This window comes from Oncorhynchus clarkii, chromosome 23 (assembly GCF_045791955.1).
Source record: "Oncorhynchus clarkii lewisi isolate Uvic-CL-2024 chromosome 23, UVic_Ocla_1.0, whole genome shotgun sequence".
Classification (NCBI taxonomy): Eukaryota; Metazoa; Chordata; class Actinopteri; order Salmoniformes; family Salmonidae; genus Oncorhynchus; species Oncorhynchus clarkii.
The window spans coordinates 13,885,798-13,906,964 of NC_092169.1; the positions used below are offsets into that span (position 1 = coordinate 13,885,798).

Sequence of the window (21,167 nt, forward strand, 5' to 3'; positions counted from 1 at the left end):
GATATGATTTTCTGTTTGCTTCAATATGGCTGGTTTCACATTCGTATCCAGGGATCATAAGGAAAATAATCAAAATTAAACAATTGCTATGTGTATTTACAATTCCCATCTCCAAATGGATTACTCATTTACCTAGCATTTATCAATAGCTCTTATCCATTTTATAAATTGCAGTACATGGAGAATGCTGTTATTTATATGGGAAAAAACTAAAAGTGGTGGAATTATGAGGGAATAAAGTCAAGGTCAGAATACGGCTTATCTGTAGACCAAACTCCACCACACCTTCATTTCTTAGATCCTCCCAACGAAAAGCGGGTGAATATCATGCTATTCTCATGATTAACCCTGGTGTTGTCTTAAGGGTCAAAAATGTCCCGCCACTATGTTTAACAGCAGAGACAACCCACTAAATTATATTTTTTCAACTTGAAATGTTATCACTTTTCCTAGAGTGACACCAACATTAGAAAAAGTGAAACCTCGCCTTCGTTCATAGTTCCATGAAAGTTGTACACCACCAAGGTACAAAGATTGTCTTAGGTTCATTGTTGACACGACAATTATAAAACCATTTACACACCAGAAAAACCACCAAGACACATACACACACACAATGAGAAATTTAGATTATATGTGTTACTGATTGAACTCAGACAAAACTAAAACGCTCTTGTGCATCTCCCCTCCACGACCCCACACATGACTCACAGTTCACAGACAAAATAAACAACATTTCAGACAAAATAAAAATGTATTGAAAGCATTGTTTACTAATGGGGAATGCAGTCGGTGGCTATAAATGCGCTGCAGATGACAGTCCCCTCAAGTTCTCTCTTTGCTGAAGCCACGACTGCACGTTTCAGTGCCCAACAGGTCGTAGATCTGACATTTTTCAGATGTCCAGGAGGAACAAGGGAACAATGATTTAGAGGAGGAGGAGGTATCTGAAGAAGAAGATGGGGAAGAATACAACCCAGAGCACAATGTATCATCGAAGAAATCCCTCACGCTGAAAGAGAGACATTTTTGTCAAAGAACAGCAAATTAGCATTGTCCTTGTCACCATATGACAACCAGGGCAGCACAAATGTCATATTGATTACCCTGGGGCCCACAAGACATGCAGTTGCCCATGCTCAGGACATCGCCTCAATATTCTACGCGTTCATCACACCAGCCATCAAAAATATCATCCTGGAGATCTCGCACAAGGCGAGACCCAGATGCAGAAACGGGAGGCAGATGGTTTGAGTCGCTGATATTTATTATAATCCAAGTGGTAGGCAAGAGAATGGTCATGGACAGGCAAAACCAGGTCGGAGTCCAGAAGGTACAGAGGGGCAGGCAGGCTCGAGGTCAGGGCAGGCAGAATGGTCAACAGCCAGTGAAAGTGCAGTGCGCCAAATTCAAAACAACAAAAATTTCATAATTAAAATTCCTCAAGCAATCAAGTATTTTTCACCATTTTAAAGATCAATTCTCGTTTATCCAGACACAGTGGCTGAATTCAAAAAGTATTTATAGCGAAAGCACCACAAACGGCCTCCCGGGTGGCGCAGTGGTTATGGGCGCTGTACTGCAGCGCCAGCTGTGCCATCAGAGTCCCTGGGTTCGCGCCCAGGCTCTGTCGTAACCGGCCGTGACCGGGAGGTCCGTGGGGCGACGCACAATTGGCCTAGCGTCGTCCGGGTTAGGGAGGGATTGGTCGGTAGGGATCTCCTTGACTCATCGCGCACCAGCGACTCCTGTGGCGGGCCGGGCGCAGTGCGCGCTAGCCAAGGTTGCCAGGTGCACGGTGTAGCCTCCGACACATTGGTGCGGCTGGCTTCCGGGTTGGATGCGCGCTGTGTTAAGAAGCAGTACGGCTTGTTGGGTTGTGTATCGGAGGACGCATGACATTCAGCCTTCATCTCTCCCGAGCCCGTACGGGAGTTGTAGCAATGAGACAAGATAGTAGCTACTACAATAATTGGATACCACGAAATTGGGGAGAAAAAAGGGGTAAAAAAAAAAAAAAAAAAAAAAAGAAAGCACCACAAATGATTGATTATGTTAGGTCACCACCAAGCCACAGAAAAACACATCCTTTTTTTCCAGCCAAAGAAAGGATTCACAAAAAGCAGAAATAGAGATAAGATTCATCCCTAACCTTTGATGATCTTCGTCAGATGACACTCATAGGACTTCATGCTACACAATACATGTATGTTTTGTTTGATGAAGTTCATATTTATATAAAAAAATCTGGGTTTACATTGGCGCGTTACGCCCAGTAGTTCTAAAACATGCGGTGATTGTGCAGAGAACAACATCAAATGACAGAAATACTCATAATAAACATTGATAAAGATACAACTATTATACATGGAACTTTAGATACACTTCTCCTTAATGCAACCGCTGTGTCTGATTTCAAAAAAACTTTACGAAGAAAGCTAACCATGCAATAATCTGAGTACAGCCTTTAGACAACAAAGCAGCCAAAAAGATACCCGCCATATTGGTTAGTCAACATTACTCAGAAATAGCATTTTAAATATTCACTTACCTTTGATGATCTTCATCAGAATGCACTCCCATGAATCCCAGTTCTACCATAAATGTTTGATTTGCTCGATAATGTCCATCAGTTAGGTCCAAATATCTTATTTTGTTAGGGCGTTTGGTAAACAAATCCAAAAGCGCGTTCAGGTCGCTCCGAACGTCGGACGAAAAGTTCCAAAATATCCGTTACAGCCCATAGAAACATGCCAAACTAAGTATGGAATCAATCTTTAGGATGTTCTTAACATAAAACTTAATTAATGTTCCAACCGGACAATTCCTTTGTCTGTACAAATGAAGTGGAACGTAGCTACCTTTCACGTGAGCGCGCCAGACAGAGGCTGTGGCACTCTGCCAGACCACTCACTCAATGAGCTCTTATGAGCCCCTCCTTTAGAGTATAATCCTAAAAATAGTTTGTAAATAGTGTTGACATCTAGTGGAAGCCTTGGGAAGTGAAACATAACTAATATCCCACTGTATCTTCAATGGGGGCTGAGTTGAAAACTACAAACCTCAGATTTCCCACTTTCTGGTTGGATTTTTTTCTCAGATTTTTGCCTGCCATATGAGTTCTGTTATACTCACAGACATCATTCAAACAGTTTTAGAAACTTCAGAGTGATTTCTATCCAAATTTACTACATGCATTTATTTAATATTTATTTATTATATGCATATTCTAGCTTTTACGGCTGAGTAGCAGGCAGCTTAAATTGGGCACGTTTTTCATCCAAGCTACCCAATACTCCCCCCTACCCCAAATAAGTTAAACAGATCAGTGATCAAGATCAGTGATTGTAAGGACAGGAATCCAGCCATCATCTTGGACTACAACCACAAGAAAGGAGGCGTGGACAATCTGGACAAGGTGTTTGGAACTTACATCTGCAGGAGGATGACTGCCTGCTGGCCCCTGGCCATCTTCCACAAATACAATGCCTTTGTGATATGGAACAAGATCAACCCAACCTGGATGCCTGATAAGCAGAGGTTGTTCCTGGAGCAGCTGGGAAAGGCACTTTAACCCCACACATTCAAAGAAGGGAGCGCCTCCCCCGCACAGCAGCCTCTGCAGCACTTGTGAAAGCAGTTTCAGGGAGCTGAATCTTGTCCTGATCCACCTGAGGCTGCAGCTTAGGCAGGCAAGAGGAGGAGATTCCAATGCTGCCTCCCAAAGAAGGACTGTAAAACAAACACTATGTGCTGCACATGTGAGAAATACATCCATGCACACACACTTGCACACTGTCCTACATGTGCTAATTAGAGTTGATTGATTTATGTTCTTCACATTTTTGTTTTGTATCTATTATCTTATTTTATTATTATTTATTGTTGTTGTTTATACACCTTGTGGGTGGGGGCAATGGTTAAAAGCAATGGGAGAAGACTTGTATTTTGTAGTTGAAATCCTCTTTGTACAGTATATATTAATACATCCCCACGTTGCCAAAAGTTAGTTTAATTTCAATTAAATGCATTCAAAACTACTTTCTGCACATTTCTGCTACTTTCTTAGGCCATACAAGTGCTATCTCTTGCTAATTTCTTTTATGTTTACACCTATGCAGTACCTTTAGCAATAATACTAATAATAATAATAAACCTCTACTTTAGTAAAGAAAACAATTACAACAGGTGTGTTGTATTATAAAAATGAGTAGTGTCCACTGATTAAATGCAGTCTTTCTGCATTGTGAAGAGGGAAAACCCAGATATTCACAAAGTTTGTGATGAATGACTGATTGTTTCTTCATGCAAAATAGATTTGGGTTTAAAATTAAGCTGCTTTATTTTTGGGGTTTAGTGAAAAGGGGAGTATACAGAATGTTAAGACTACACAATGGTCATGTTCAAGGTCATAATAGAGAGAAAGAGAGAAAAGTGCATAAAAAGGGAATAACGTTCCATTTACATGTGCTTAACTCGGGTCGGAATCGGGACCTAAGTACACTTAACTTACACATCCTCCACACACCTACCACCAGAGACGTACTAGGAATGGAACACTCAAGATAAATAGATTACTGTACATTACTGTTTCTTTACTGTTGCTTGTCTTGAAGTCATACACACGACTGTAACCAGCTAAGTCAAATTATCTTTAGTTCAGCAGTTCTGTAATTACCATATTTTCACAAACGTGCAATGTTCTTGCAAAAATACAAGTATTTCGATTAAAAATGACCCTTTTCAAGACGCCAGTAAAATCTGTAGTCTCCTCCTATATTCCAGGCAGCACAGTGTAAGATGGTCTGTCCATGCATGGGTAGAAAACACTGGAGACCTTCCATTTGTTCTGTGGTTTCAGAGAATGCTGGAAGCAACTGCCAAAAAGATGTATTGCTTACAAGTTGGCTGTAGACTCAGCATTAAAACATATGGGGAGTTTCATCTGAGAGTTTGACATCTGTGTGAGATGGTAGGTATCCTAGCCAGAGACAGGTGACACAAGAGACAGATAATAAATTATGTATCAGCATTAGCACACTAGCATATCTATTTTTCCATGCAAGCATATCCATCTTCCATGCTAACAAATCTTGCTTGACATTTGGAAGGATTACATCAACTACAGCTCTACAGAGTCATTTCTCACAATTCTAATATAGCATTCTCACTGCACTGCTACATTCTTAGGACAATAATTAATTCATAAATTCAAAAATAACTTCAGCATGCAATTGAATTCATTTAGGTTTATTGGCATGATAGGGCACTATCTCACATTACCAAAGCAAACATATAGGAATGTATCAACTTAATGAGGAGAGTAAGGACATTGCAATTTCAATGTATTGTTTTGATCTACCTGTGAACACGTTTCAAAATAATAAGTAATTCAGTAAAACAATGTGCAAAAGGTTGGCAATTAAGGCCATGTTTCTACTTAACCAGAGTCAGATGAACTCATGGATACCATGTTTATGTCTCTGCGTGCAGTTTGAAGGAAGTTGAAGGTAGTTTCTGGGAAGAAAAGTCATTTCTGGTAGCATGCTAGCTGTTCCTGTAGACTTCCAGTCATTGTGCTAACGTTAGTTAGCAAAGGGTCCAGAAACGACCTTCAACTGACTACAAACTGCAAGTAAAGACACAAATTGTATCCATGAGTTCATCTGACTCTGGGTAAATATTGCCAAAATGTAGAACTATCCCTTTAGTAGACCAGTACACCACTATATAAAGGTAAAATAAGTGCATTTATAGCTGTCTCATCAATAGGCCCATGAGTTATTCTTGACTACTTATCAGTAACTGTCCTCTTTATGAAGGATACCTTACCTATACCACGTGCATCTGGCCCTGTGTCCAAGTGCTCCAAAGTGCTCACCATGTCCCCCTCAGGGTTTGGGACAGCTATAGACACCACCGAAGGGATCACTTCCTGTTGTTTCTCTCGCTCATTTGTGTGGATGTTGATGCCAGGGATCTTCCTATAGGAAATATACGTTGTACAAAATAGTTAAGAGGATTAACAGCAAGTCAAATGAATAGTAAATACATTGTTAGCTCCCAGCTAGCACATTTGGTTCCTTGGAAGTTGTTGGAACGTATGTTTTTGGTTTCACATTGGTTGTGGGAACTCAGAATTGTATGTGCTAGCTTGGTTCTCTGCTTAATCACTTGTGAAATATATCTCATAAAATATATTTACCACCGATGAGGAAAAAAATTAGTAAAATTCCCTGTTTAATTTTCTGATAATTCTGGGTTTCATGGGGTATTTACAGTACTTTTTCACTGCCGTGATAAATGTTGAACTATGAACAACCCTCATTATCTTTAAAAGTGACAAATTCACACACTTTAATACTTTGAGTATAGTAATAATTTAAACTTGTGAAAGAGTGTGGTCTTTTGCAATGCAATAGAAGCAGGGGTGGCAACTACCCTAGAGGTTAGAGCATTGGTAACTGAAAGGTTGCTAGATCAAATCCCCAACCTGACAAGGTAAAAGAAATCGTTCTGCCCCTGAACAAGGCAGTTAACCCACTATTCCTAGGCCGTCACTGTAAATAAGAATTTGTTCTTAACTGACTTGCCTAGTTAAATAATAGAGGATACTATCCATTTTATATGACATTGTATGTTGTCTCGGGTCTTATCTTTTCAACCATTGCTGTCATTCTGTTGAATGCCTCTCCCTGAATGACTCTATTTAGCATTTCAGAAATGTCAACATTCATATTTTTAGATAGATGAATACTGCAGAATACTGACTGCAAAATACTTACACTCATTCAGCACTTAAAACATTGATTCGACTGTCATTCCTGGGAATATTCAAGAGTATAGGAAAGAGAAGAGTGTCTTTGATGATGTCCAATTGTTAGAATGTCTCTAAAGATAGTTCATGATATTTTGACTAGTTTAAGCTATTGGATTCAAGAAACAAGATGTACATAATCATTTGCTTAAGGATTGGCGTGTGAGAATGGCCTAAATTGACACTATCACTCTCATTAGAATCGGCTTAGTTCAAATGAAGTCGGGGATACTTTACCTTTTGTACTTGTAGATAACGAAAACTGCCAAACCCACAAATACGACTGACACTAGCATAATGACTGTAGCACCATTGTGACCACTCTCACTGGTGTCCATGATAGGAGCTTGGGGAAAAAATAGAGGGGGGAAAAAGTATTTAGACACAAGACAAAGAGAGAAATAGAGGGCTGTCTTTTCTTCTGGAATCAAACTCCCAAGTGCTGTGAGGATTTTCAACACTAAAGTGTAACTGAATCTGACCTCAATGATCAAAACAACATGTGTTATGTCTTTCTTATACCGTTCTCATAAAGCTGTTGTGGTACTAGACTTCTCAACAGCAGTTAGCCTAAAGGGTAGAGTAGCACAATGCTATGCAACCTGGAAGGTTGCTGGTTCAAATCTCTGGAGCAATCTCCTGCTGTTTTGGCCATTAGCAAGTCACCTAATAAAACATGTTGCTCCCGGTGCATTGCTCTGTGGCTGACCCTGTGCTAACAACCTCTCAAGTGTGCGTGGGTGTAGAGACTGTTATTGTTCCATTTCATAATAACATCATTCCCAAAATGGCCAACATGCAAAACCCTATGAATTGATTGTAATTGCATAGTAGTAGGCAGGACCTTATATCTTTAACTATCCTATAGCCAGACATCAGACTATACTGTGAACACAGCAGACTGGCTGACCTGGAGACAGTTGTGTGGCATAGACGTTAATCTGAACCCCAGGCTGCAGAGTAAACTGGATGAGGTCTTGATTCAGGGCACTTAGCAGGACTAGAGAGAGCTGTGGAGGAATAAACACAGCTCTGGTTTCACACTCATCAATATTTCAAGCTCAATCATGATCAGTAAATATAGCTTTTTTTAAAGAGGGGCAAGTGTTGATATGACATATAAAGGCCTACTGTAATAACATTTCTGTCGAAAGGCTAACATACCAATCATAGCAATATAAATCCTATCAGGAAAAATTGCCTTGGTTATGAAAGACAAGAGTTACTGACATTTGAAAAATGTACATGTCGCTTTTCCAATACTTTTTCATTCACTGGTGATTTTTTGTTTTGGATGTTTTTTGCTTATTAAAATAATAATGAAGTAGTTCAAAAAATTATAAAAACAAAACATTTAAATTCTACAAATCTGCCTTTCCCCCACATTTTTCTCCCAATGCTCTATGATTTCCCCTGTTTTACCCTTACAATTGATTATTTTTGCAGTAAACTTCCTGCAAGTTTTTGGTAAATTTGATGCAAAATAAATAGTGTGCCACATAATGAAGCCAGACGTTTGCAGATTTTTGCCACTAGTGGTGAACCCGCGGCAAAGTTCCCTCAAGTTTCTATTTGAATCTGTAGCAAACCTTCATTGCCGTTATGCCTAAAACAAATGCAATATATATTTAAAAAAATGAAATACCCGTATAAATAGCTATTCTTGTTTATTTTCCCCATTAGAAACAGTCTTACATATCTGTCTAGGTGAGACCGCAGCTGTTAAAATACAATAAATAATTTTCATTCTGAATTGAAATAAACTGACTGATCACATCACACAGATGTATAACAGAACCACAGGAGGCTGCTGAGGGGAGGGAGATTCATAATAATGGCTGGAACAGAGCGACTGGAATGGCACCAAACACCTGGAAACCATGTGTTTGATGTATTTGATACCATTCCGCTAATTCTGCTCCAGCCATTACCATGAGCCTGTCCTCCCCAATTAAGGTGCCACCAACCTCCTGTGAACAAAGCACACACACACACACACACACACACACACACACACACACACACACACACACACACACACACACACACACACACACACACACACACACACACAGGCTCAGTTTTTGATAATGCAACCCTAAGTAACAGTACAGATAAAAAATAAAAATGTCTTGCTTCTGAAGCTAAGCAGGGTTGGTCCTGGTCAGTCCCTGGATGGGAGACCAGATGCTGCTGGAAGTGGTGTTGGAGGGCCAGTAGGAGGCTCTCTTTCCTCTGATCTAAAAAATATTGCAATGCCCTATACACTGCCCTGTATAGGGTGCTGTATTTCAGATGGGATGTTAAGCAGGTGTCCTGACTCTCTGAGGTCATTAAATATCCCATGGCACTTATTGTAAGAGTAGGGGTGCTAACCCTGGTATCCTGTCTAAATTCCCAAGCTGTCCCTCATACCATCATGGTCACCTAATCATCTCCAGCTTACAATTGGCTCATTCATCCCACTCCTATAACTATTCCCCAGGTTGTTGCTGTAAATGAGAATGTGTTCTCAGTCAACTTACCTGGTAAAAAAATTAAATCTTACTGTAGAAAGTATAGGTTGGAACTGTTGCTGATAAAATACAATATATAATGTGTATTCTGAACTGGAATAAACTGATTGATCACATCACACAGATGTAGACGAGCACACACACACACACAGTCCTAATGAGAGGTGTGTGACTGGTTGAAGTTTTCAACAACCAGGTCTATTCTGGGCTTAGGTTTTGACAGTGCAACCCTGAGGTCATGCATGAAGTCTGTTTCTGTACTTGTTTTTAAAGTATGCCAGAATTGATAATCTGACTCGCATAGCTATGTGGTGCCAAACTAGATCAGAACATCTACTGCTTTCACAGCCAGGCAGGAGACCGCTTCCTGCTGTAGATGAGCAACCCATAACTGTGTGAGTGTGTTTGCCTCCAAAAGCATCTTGCTTCCATTGCTTGCTTGTAGCGTCACTAAGGCCTCCATCTCTGGCAGACTAGTCCTAGGTCTGATGAGGACACTGCTTGAAAAGGATACCTCACCCATTTAAGTTTTTTGAGATTTCTGTGGGTTAGGAAAGTACCGGTCAAAGTTCTGCTGCAGGCTGGTCATGTGCTCAGCCATGTCCTTCTTCACAGCTTTACATAGGGGGGAAACTTACAGCTGCAGAACAGGGAACATGCCATATGCTCCAGCCTTCAGCTGTGACTGCCACGATCCCAGGCATGCAGCGAATCCTCTGATGCCATCTTCAAGCTCCAAAATGGTTGATTCCTTGCCCTGGAGGCTTGTGTTCAGCTCATTGAGTTTTCTGAAAATGTCAACCAGGTAAGCCAGCCTAGCCAACCACAGTTTGTCACGGAATAGGACTGCAAGGTCACTGTCCTCTTTCTTCAGATTGGCCAGAACCTCCTCTCTCAGTTCCCACAGCCTCTCCAGGACCCTCCCCTAACCTCAAAAATAAAGAGCAGGTGCTTATGGTCTGCTCCCATCTCCTTGCAAAGCTCTCTGAACAGTCTTGTTTGAATAGGTCTCTTCTTGGTCAGATTCACCATCTTTACGACTGAGTCAAAAACAGCCCCTAGGTTAGGTTGTAATGCTTTGCTGGCCAAAGACTGTCTGTGCAGAATACAATGTGCCAGTTTCACGTTGGGCACCACTCTGTGGACATGAGCTATGAATCTGGAGTTGCACCCAGTCATGCATCTTGCACAATCAGTGCAAATCCCAACACAATTTGCCCAGTCAATTTGTAAGTCTTTCAAATGAGTGTCTACCACCCTAAAAATGTCCTCTCCCCTTGTTGTTGTTTGTAGATGGTCACAGAAAAGAAATTCCTCCTGGATATCGTCATCAAATACGTATCATGCATATAACGTCTATTGCGGAATTCCAGCCACATCTGCTGACTTATCTAATTGAAATCTTTACTATCACGGATGCTTCTATGTCAACTGACATATATCTTATTATTTTGCCTACTGTGTCATTCTTTTGCCTACTGAGTCCTCTTTTTTTACTGCCTCCTCACCCAAAAGAGATACACAGACATCCCTCAGGCAGGGTTTGATGAGCTCCTCTCCTATAGTGTGGGGCTTCTTTGATTTGGCTATATTTAGGCTCACCTAGTATGAAGCTTTGAGGATAGCTCTGTTCCCTTTGAAGGTCTGTTAGAGAAGCAGAGAAAGCCTTTTGTCAAAACCAATAACAATGAACTATCATGTAAAAATATTTTTATCTAAATATGACCTTCTCTTGATTTACAGTTGAATTCGGAAGTTTACATACACTTAGGTTGGAGTCATTAAACCTAGTTTTTCAACCACTCCACAAAAATCTTGTTAACAAACTATAGTTTTGGCATGGCACAAGACATTTTTCCAACAATTGTTTACAGACAGATTATTTCACTTATAACTCACTGTATCATAAATCCAGTGGATCTGTGCCTTGACTGTGCCTTTAAACAGCTTGGAAAATTCCCGAAAATGATGTCATGGCTTTAGAAGCTTCTGATAGGCTAACTGGCTAACTTAAATCAGATAAATCTCAGCAGCTTCCGTTTTTTCTTCATACTCAAAAGCACTCTTCAGTGCCACAGGGCAAGTCTCCCCAAGGGACCTGAAGTAGGAAGTAAGAGCTGGCCAGCTTTGCAGGAGATGATCGACAGCTGGATGAAGAGCGAGCCATCGTGTGCAAACATGTCGCAGCATTTCACTCCATTCAATGTCAACAAAGGCAAAAAAATGCAAGCGGTTCCTCTCTTCGGGAAGCAGATACTGAGACGTGGCTGTCGATCTTTAAAACAACTGTCTCAATATCCACTGACAGCTGATCGCAATCCTTCTTGCAGGCATTAGGAGCTATGTGTGCTGGGCAATTAGCTTTCAGAAAGCGATTGTTGGCACTGCTCAATAACTGGTAAACGGAGAGGTGTTTTCCAAAGTTGCATATTATCTGCTGCATATCTGCTGTGATGTGTCTAATATCCAGTTCAAGCTTTTCCAGACAGTTCATCAGAGCTTGATGGATGCCATTTGCAGTTTCATCATTGTCGTAAAAGTCAAGTAACTTGCACTGCACTCCATCAGACACAGAGAAATATCTCACGCACACTGGAAACATGTTTCTATTTCCCTTGTTTGAGGCATCCCTGGCAACTGAGAAATACATGGGCTCAGCTTAGGTCGGGGACACATCATCTAAAATATCCGGCACAGTATTTGGTCCTAAAACATTCAGTGTAATAATCTAACCTTTGTTCTTCCCAAGTGCATCTTCTTCACATCATTTGAGTCATGAAACAAAGCACCTTTGAGCTTAACAAGACAGTCGGTGCTGTTGTAGCCGGAGTCCGTGTTTAACCGAATGGTACACATACCAGGCTTCACTTTCCGTGATATTGTTATTTTCCGCAGTAGACGTCATGAAGAATGCACCGATATTGCTAGCACCTTTAGCTAGCTTGGTCTTCTTGTGCATTTCTGTGGATGCATGCTGAGTTAGGTCATTCTCCCCTCCATGGCCTATTGAGAATTCCCGACGGCATAAAGTACAGAAAGCTTTCGTCGAGTCACCACTGATGGGCTTAACCCACGTCTTTTTGTTTCTTATTGTTTGTTGTAGCTGCAAAGCCTTTTCTTTTTTTTGCAGGTTTATCCATATTTCCTTGATATGCCAAACCGACCAAACAACAACAGAAATTACTTTGTAGGAATTGGTGCGTTTACGCTATACTGTGATTGGATGAATATACGGGACAAGGGAGTGTCCCATACGGGACAAACCAATTTAGCCCTATATAAGGGACATCCCGGGTAATACGGGACAGTTGGCAACCCTAGTCTCTAGCTGGCTTGCTTTGGCTAACGTTAGCTATTAGCTGAGTACGAGGGGATTGTTTGAAAGAGAAACTCACAACGAGTACTACGAGAGATGGTGCTCCCTTATTTCTACTTATCATCACCTGTTATAAAATTACAACAGTTGCACTTGGCCAAATCAATTCCAGTAATTAACTAAATAACTATACATTTACTCAGACATGTCACAACCCACTTTGGGTCTCACTATCTTCTATCTTGTTAATTAAGTGTGTTTGACTAATTGACCACACCTGATCTTAATGAGTGCTTGTTTTGTTTGAGGTGGAGTCTGTTTGAATAGACAAAAATGAACAGCTTTGTATAAGTACAAAATAATCAACATGCCATGCTAATGTAGCTCCATTCTGGTTCCACAGTGGACTATTTCCATGGAAATAGAACAGAATATCATAGGTACGAATCTCACTGACCCGTGCTCTGTCGTTCTGCCCCTGAAGAAGACAGTTAACCCACTGTTCCCCGGCACCGAAGACGTGGATGTCGATTAAGGCAGCGCTCCGCTCCTCTCTGATTCCGAGGGGTTGGGTTATATGTGGAAGACACATTTCAGTTGAATGCATTCAGTAGTACAAGGTTTCCCCCTTTCCCTTCCCTTCCACAATACAACATAAATGTGTTTGCATGATTAATGCCTAAGCAAATTAATTTCCATGCATCCTATCCTATTAACCGAAGCTAGCAGTGTTATTAAAAGCCTTATTGAAACATGTTCTCAGAACGTTATTTAATTACCTTCAAATGACCTAAAATGTCTATTCTCAAAACATTAATAAAACCTCCCAGGAAAGCTTTCAGGGAACCATAGTTAAATGTAATGCATAACTAAATTGAGATAATAGCTTCCTTCCACGATGGGGGAGTAAGGCCCTCCTCCTTCAAGGTCTAATTGAAGGATGATACAGTATAAGCAAAGGGGTCAATCCCTCTTCGAAGGTTTTGTACCACCCTGAAGGGAAGCCGTCGTTCCCTGGAGAATTGTTGTTCTCAAGTCTCAACTGCACTCCCTACCTCTTCCTAGAATAGACTGAGTGAAGTACAGAGTAACGGGTATAATCCCTTTCCAATGTGTGGAGGTCCTTCCAGATATCTATCAGTCCCAGTTCTATCAATGAGATATTAATCAACTTTGTGAGGTGCATTTTATTTCTCTTAGTACTGGACGTGTCCAGATGATTTAACACCAGGTTCAAATTGCCCGTACAAATTAAAATACATTTGTAAAAAATTACTTTTCACTCTCTGGAGGGACATAAACATGAATGTTAGTTACCTCTTTATGTTATATTTTCCCCATTACCACCGTTAATCTCTCCTTTGTGTCATTAATTGACATAGTACTTCCAAAATGAACAGAGTTAATAATAATGATCGCCAGACCCCTACTGTGTTTCTATTTAAAAGTATTGTAGAATGTGTTTTTCAGTTTTTCATGTTCCAATTGTGATAAATGGCTTGTGCGTTCTCCTTTTTTATTTTTGCAAAAACCTTACTTCTCTTAATAGGATTGTTCAAACCATTCACGGGCCGAACTCCCAGTGGATTAATTAGTCATATGTTGCATAATTTTTTATACATCAAGATGGTATTGGAACCCCGGTAAACAAAAAATATTCAAACCCTGAACATCTGGATACAATCTGGATACAAGATCTCAATAAGATAACAAAAAGTAGACCTTCAAAAAAATGGGTTGCCCAATGCAGTCCTCCCCACACACCCCCTGTGTGGTCCGAGGAGAAAAATCCATGCTATGTGGAGGCCCCTCTCTAGCAGTGCAGAGATAGTATAAAATTCTCCCTCTACACATTCTAGCTATGACCAGTTTATGACACACACCCGCCAGTCTTGGTTCCTAATCAAAAGAGTCAGTGTTCTGTTTGAAAGATTCACTTCGTTTGTGAGTTTCTGAATAAAACGTTGTTGCAGCTAAAGTAAACAGTCAGAAATAACGTTACGTCAGTATGTTAACCGATTGGCCTTAATCCTCAAGTGACCGTATCCAAGGCTGGGTTATAGCCTATAAACAATGACAGTTTTAGCCCCAAAACAAATTAGCAGAGCTGAGGTTGCAGGCTATTTGGCTAGCTATAAATTGCTTGGTCAACCCAGCCCAGCAATATGCTACCTAACCAGACAGCCATAGTTGCTATCCATCCACCCTAACTAGCTAAACCACCACCAGGTGTTATCCACGTACATCATATTTCAGCCCTAGCAAATTCCCCATACCCGTTCTTACAAATCACATATATATCCATAGAATTAGGTCTCCGTTTGAATTACTGCAATCTGTCCCTTGCTCATTGTACCGTCTCTTATCCTTCGGTTCTGGCAGAATTCAGCTCCCCTCCCACACGCCTCCACGTCAACACTTGTTGTAGTTGTCTCTCACTGGTGATGCTGTTGAGCCCGTCCTCTCCTCTACCTCGATACTGAATCCCATCTTCCTCATGTCCTGTACTGCCTCAGCCACACTGCTGTAGACCGTTGTCCATGGGGGATTTGCATCTCTGAATCACCTCATGAGCGTAATCGTGGTCGAATGACAGTATGCGTGTTCCATGTTTAATATTCTTCTGCCAGGCTTTCCTCAAAATAATTTCCTTGGTATTGTATTGGTTTTTGAGCAAGTGCCCTGTATGCTTTCTGGATCTGAAGATCTGTGTCTGTCGGCAGAGAACGTTCATTTTTGAGTAGACATTCAATGAATTGGGGCATATCTCTTCCCTCTGCATCCACAGCAATATCGTAAATATGGATATTGTTGTGCCTGGACCTTCCCTCTCAAGGTCCCTCAGTTTCTCCTGTATTCACTGTTGTTGTTTCAATGGAAGAAGTAGAGCTTTGCCAATTTCCATGTTTTGTCCTTCCAGCTATTCGATCCGTGTCTCTGCCCCTTTAAAAACTTTACTTTGGGCGTGAAGTTCCCATCACATTTCCTGGAGCCTCGCTGAAACTTCATGTTTGAATTCCTCTAACTCCTTCTTTATTTCATTCTTAACTTCGTCCTTGAACGTAGTCAGGTTCCCTCTCACTTCGGTTCTAAGTTTGCAGATTTCTCTGCTAATACTTATCAGAATTTCCTTCGCTGGGTTCCTCTCCATCTCACTTTCGACATTGCCGTCTTGCCTTGCTTGTTGAGGGCTGTGTATATCTTCATCCATTTCTGCTTTATCTGACTCTATAACTTGTGTTTTACACTTATTCTGACATCTCGTTCAACTTCCCCCACTCATTTATACTGAAGCTTAATATATAAACATTTTGAAAAGATGAATTTGGGGGTGAATTATTTACAACCGACCGGGAGCTTGTTTTCTACATTGCCAATCCATCGCTCACCAACTACATAGTCGGCATAACTAAATGGTATGTCGCTTTTCTTCCACCCAAGGATTATACACCTGAATCAGGAAGAAGAAACAACTTGTAGACAACTGGCCCTTAATAACCCCTAGAGTCGATTTTCTGCTGCCACGCAAAAATCTAATTAGCATAATACAAAAATCCCCATAAAAAACTGTCAGTGTAAGATATCTGTCCACCGCATCCGCTGATGTCGCGCTTCCGCATCTGCCCCCACAAGCGTCTTGGGACTCATCTGAAGTCGGCACAGACAATCTGCCATTGTCCGTCTGTAGCGTCCGCAACAGTTTAGGGCAGCCTTTCCTATGGGTCGCGACCCACCGACCTGTTAATGGTGGGTTGCAACGTGTCAGAGTAAATGTTTTATTATTTAATTAATTACTGGAATTGATTTGGCCAAGTGCATCTGTGCTATCTGTTCAGTGCACTCTCTGCTTAGCAGCGGTCTCTGCTCAGTTCGGCAGTTGCGCAAGTGGGAGAGGGAGATGCCAGATCATTTTCTGCAGTTTTCTTGAAGATCACTCCACGACACACAAGGCAGCGCTATCATTCAGCAGCAGATGATGCCCTGACAGCCAATGACTTGTCATTCCCACTCGCCATCACTCACCGCTGTCATCAAATGGACTCATGCCAGCCACAAGTTCTGACTGAGCTCAACTGTCGTGAAACAGGGATGAGTTTCTCTCTCTTACTTTGACAAATAAGGAGAAACACAATGTGTTTTGCGCGGAGAAGTGCTTAACGTTAGTAAACAAACAAATTAATAAAATGACACATCCTGACCAAAACTCCACAGCATTATGGTAAACCCAGGGAGTTCTTTCAGAACAGGGAAAACTGCTTCAGGAAACAGTGCTTTGACATTGGAAAAGTAAGTCAGCTAGCAAGGCAGTGTTGTAATTTTAGAATAGGCGATGATAAGCAGAAATAAGGCAGTAGTAACTCTCATAGTAGTAGATGTGAGTTTATCTTTCAAACAATCCTCCTACATCTGTTATGATTGTTGATTGTTGGAAATGATTGTTGGAAACTAGTCTAGGTTGGAACTGTTTCTGTTAAAATACAAGTAAAAATGTGTATTCTGAACTGGAATAAATTGACTGAAGCAAGATGCTTTTTGAGGCAAACACTCACACAGTTCTGCGTACTACAGCAGGAAACAGTCTACTGCCTGACTGAGAAAGCAGTAGATGTTAAATGGGGGAAAATAAACATGAATATATATTTACTGTATATGAATATTTAATTTCATTGTTATTTGTTTTTGTCTATATTGCATTTGTTTTAGGCATGAGGGCAATGAAATGTACCGATATTTAGGTATGGTTGCGTATTTTCCTAAGCTTGGGTACCAGGAAAACACAACATTTCTAATTTGGGTCCCAGGCTGAAAAATAAACCCTGCTTTAGGGCTATACACTAATATGACCCTCTGTGGAAATGTGAGACTCTCACAGACACACACATGTCTGTAGTTTTGCTCTAGGAAGCCCACAGGTCTCACAAGACTTGTCTGAAGCTCCCCTGGTACCAGTTGAAAAAATATATTGAAGTAAACTGTATATAGAGACGGTTTAGTGCCAAAAATAAGGGGGATAATACGTGTCGATTTTTTTACAAATCATTTCTGATCTTTCTCATACAGTTGAAGTCGGAAGTTTACATACACTTAGGTTGGAGTAATTAAAACAAACTTATCAACCAATCCACAAATGTCTTGCTAACAAACTATAGTTTTGGCAAGTCGGTTAGGACATCTACTTTGTGCATGACACAAGTAATTTTTCCAACAATTGTTTACAGACAGATTATTTCACTTATTATTCACTGTATCACAATTCCAGTGGGTCAGAAGTTTACATACACTAAGTTAACTGTGCCTTTAAACAGCTTGGAAAATTCCAGAAAATTATGTCATGGCTTTAGAAGCTTCTGATAGGCTAATTGACATCATGGGGAGGAACTTCCAAATGCCTGAAGGTACCACTTTCATCTGTACAAACAATAGTATGCAAGTATTAACACCATCGGACCACGCAGCCGTCATACTGCTCAGGAAGGAGACGTGTTCTGTCTCCTAGAGATGAACGTACTTTGGTGCGAAAAGTGCAAATCAATCCCAGAACAACAGCAAAGAACCTTGTGAAGCTGCTGGAGGAAACAGGTACAAAAATATCTATAGCCACAGTAAAATGAGTCCTTTATCGACATAACCTGAAAGGCCGCTCAGCAAGGAAGCAGCCACTGTTCCAAAACTGCCATGAAAAAGCCAGACTATGGTTTGCAACTGCACATGGGGGACAAAGATCATACTTTTTGGAGAAATGTCCTCTGGTCTGATGAAATAAAAATGGAACTGGTTGGCCATAATGGCCATCATTATGTTTGGACGAGAAAGGGGAAGGCTTGCAAGCCTAAGAACACCATCCCAACCGTGAAGCACGGGGGTGGCAGCATCATGTTGTGGGGGTGCTTTGCTGCAGGAGGGACTGGTGCATTTCACAAAATAGATGGCATCATGAGGGAGAAATGATGTGGATATATTGAAGCAACATCTCAAGACATCAGTAAGGAAGATAAAGCTTGGTCGCAAATGGGTCTTCCAAATGGACAATGACCCCAAGCATACTTCCAAAGTTGTGGCAAAATGGCATAAGAACAACAAAGTCAAGGTATTGGAGTGGCCATCACAAAGCCCTGACCTCAGTCCGATAGAGAATTTGTGGGCAGAACTGAAAAAGCATGTGCGAGCAAGAAGGCCTACAAACCTGACTTAGTTACATCAGCTCTGTCAGGAGGAATGGGCCAAAATTCACCCAACGTATCGTGGGAAGCCTGTGGAAGGCTACGCAAAAAATTTGACCCAAGTTAAACAATTTAAAGCCAATGCAACCAAGTACTAATTGAGTGTATGACAACTTCTGACCCACTGGGTATGTGACGAAAGAAATAAAAGATTCAATAAATCATTATCTCTACTATTATTCTGACATGTCACATTCTTAAAATATTGTGGTGATCCTAACTGACCTACGACAGGGATTTTTTACTAGGATTAATTGTCAGGAATTGTGAAAACTGAGTGTAGTTGGCTAAGGTGTAAGTAAACTTCCGACTTCAACTGTATCTCTTAGATATAGAACAGACACTTCAGAACAAACTTCCTTAAGATTTTTTTGGGGGGACTATCTGTTGTTCCATGTAGTGTATCTGTTTTTCAATGCATTTTTATGGGCTAATAGCCAAATACAATTTTTCATCTAATAATGTTGCTTTTTTTCACTCAAAAAGGCAACAGTTCTGAACTGGGTTTAATATTTTTGTTTTGTTTTAATAATTTTAATTTGGTTCCTTTTCTTTTAAACATCCATTGGTTGAAAGCTCATTGCTCAGTTATCAAGGTCAACATCCCCGTCGTGTTCACATTTCTCTCAAGTAAATGTTGTAGGTAGAGTGCCTTTTTGTCTCACCCATCTACACATAATATCCCATACTGACAAAGTGAAATCTTGTTTTTCAGAATTGTTGCTTATTTATTGAAAATGAAATACAGAAATATCTCATTCACCTAAGCATTCACACCCCTGAGTCAATACATCTTAGAATCATCTTTGGCAGCGATTACAGCATTGCACACCTGGATTGTACAATATTTGCCCATTGTTATTATTAAAAATGTATCCAAGTCAAATTGGTTGTTGACCAATGCTAGACAACCATTTTCAAATCTTGCCATAGATTTTCAAGTAGATTTAAGTCTAAACTGTATTTCGTCAAGTCACATTCACTGTCTTCTTGGGAAGCAACTCCAGGGTAGATTTGGCCTTGTGTTTTAGGTTATTGTCCTGCTGAAAGGTGAATTAATATCCCAATGTCTGGTGTATAAGCAGATTTATCCCGGTTATCCTCTAGGATTTTGCCTGTGCTTAGCTCCATTCCGTTTCTTTTTTATCCTGACAAACTCATCACTCCTGAAAGATTACAAGTATACCCATAACATGATGCAGCCACCACTATGTTTGAAAATAAACTCATACTGCGAAAAATGTGGCAAAGCAATTATGCTTGGGGAAAATCCAATACAACACATTACTGAGTACCACTCTCCATAATGCTTTGTTGCAAACAGGATGCATGTTTTGGAAATGTTTATTCTGTACAGGCTTCCTTCTTTTCACTCTGTATTGTGGAGTAACTCCAATGTTGTTGACCCGTCATCAATTTCCCCCTATCACAGCCATTAAACTCTTTAACTGTTTTAAAGTCACCATTGGTGAAATTCCTGAGCGTTTTATTTCCTCTCCGGCAACTGAGTTAGGAAGGACGCCTGTATCTTTCTAGTGACTGGGTGTATTGAGACACCATCCAAAGTGTACTTAATAACCATATTCAACGGGATATTCAATGTCTGCTTCCCCTATCTACCAATAGGTGCCCTTCTTTGCAAGTCATTGGAAAACCTCCCTGGTCTCTGTGGTTGAATCCGTGTTTGAAATTCACTCCTTGACTGAGGGACCTTGCAGATAATTCTATGTGTGGAGTACAGAGATGAGGTAGTGAATAAAAAATAATGTGGAACACTATTATTGCACAGAGAGTGAGACCATGCAACATTTTATATTTGACTTGTTAAGCAAATCTGTACTCCTGAACTTACTTAGGCTTGCAATAACAAAGGGGTTGAATGCTTATTGACTCAAGACATTTCGGCTTTGAATTTTTTTTGTAAACATTTCTAAAAGCAGAATTCCACTTTGACGTTATGGGGTATTGTGTGTAGACAAGTGGCAAAAAAATTATTTGCATCTGAAAATATGAGCAATTTTAGGAAAATTGGCCAAAGATTAGCCACAACTGTTTGCCAGAAGCCTGTTTTTTTCATTAAGGGTTCACAGCTAGAAAAAGCAGTAATTTAACAATTTACCAGAAACCATTTAACAAGAGACCAGAAAGCCTTCCCAAAACCCATTCGACTCCTTAGCCATGGCTCACTAATTCCATCTCGCTCTTTCTAAAATCTTTCCACTGGTTAAAATTAGACTGCTCTACACTGTATGAATAATTACTTTTTATTCTAGTGGCATATCAGGGTCAGTAAATCT

The 21,167-nt window shown here is 40.5% G+C and overlaps 1 protein-coding gene across 1 annotated transcript in view; it reads right to left on the reverse strand.

Annotated features, from left to right (window-relative positions):
- Positions 1-4,922: 4,922 nt before the first annotated feature.
- Positions 4,923-21,167, reverse strand: part of LOC139381231 (VPS10 domain-containing receptor SorCS1-like) — a 95,007-nt gene continuing 78,762 nt past the window's right edge. Inside the window, exons 24-27 of the mRNA XM_071124694.1 lie at positions 7,728-7,827; positions 7,055-7,163; positions 5,833-5,984; positions 4,923-4,981 (exon numbers count right to left, since the gene is read on the reverse strand). Coding sequence (XP_070980795.1) covers positions 4,923-4,981; positions 5,833-5,984; positions 7,055-7,163; positions 7,728-7,827 — 420 coding nt within the window. The remainder of the gene's footprint in view (positions 4,982-5,832; positions 5,985-7,054; positions 7,164-7,727; positions 7,828-21,167) is intronic.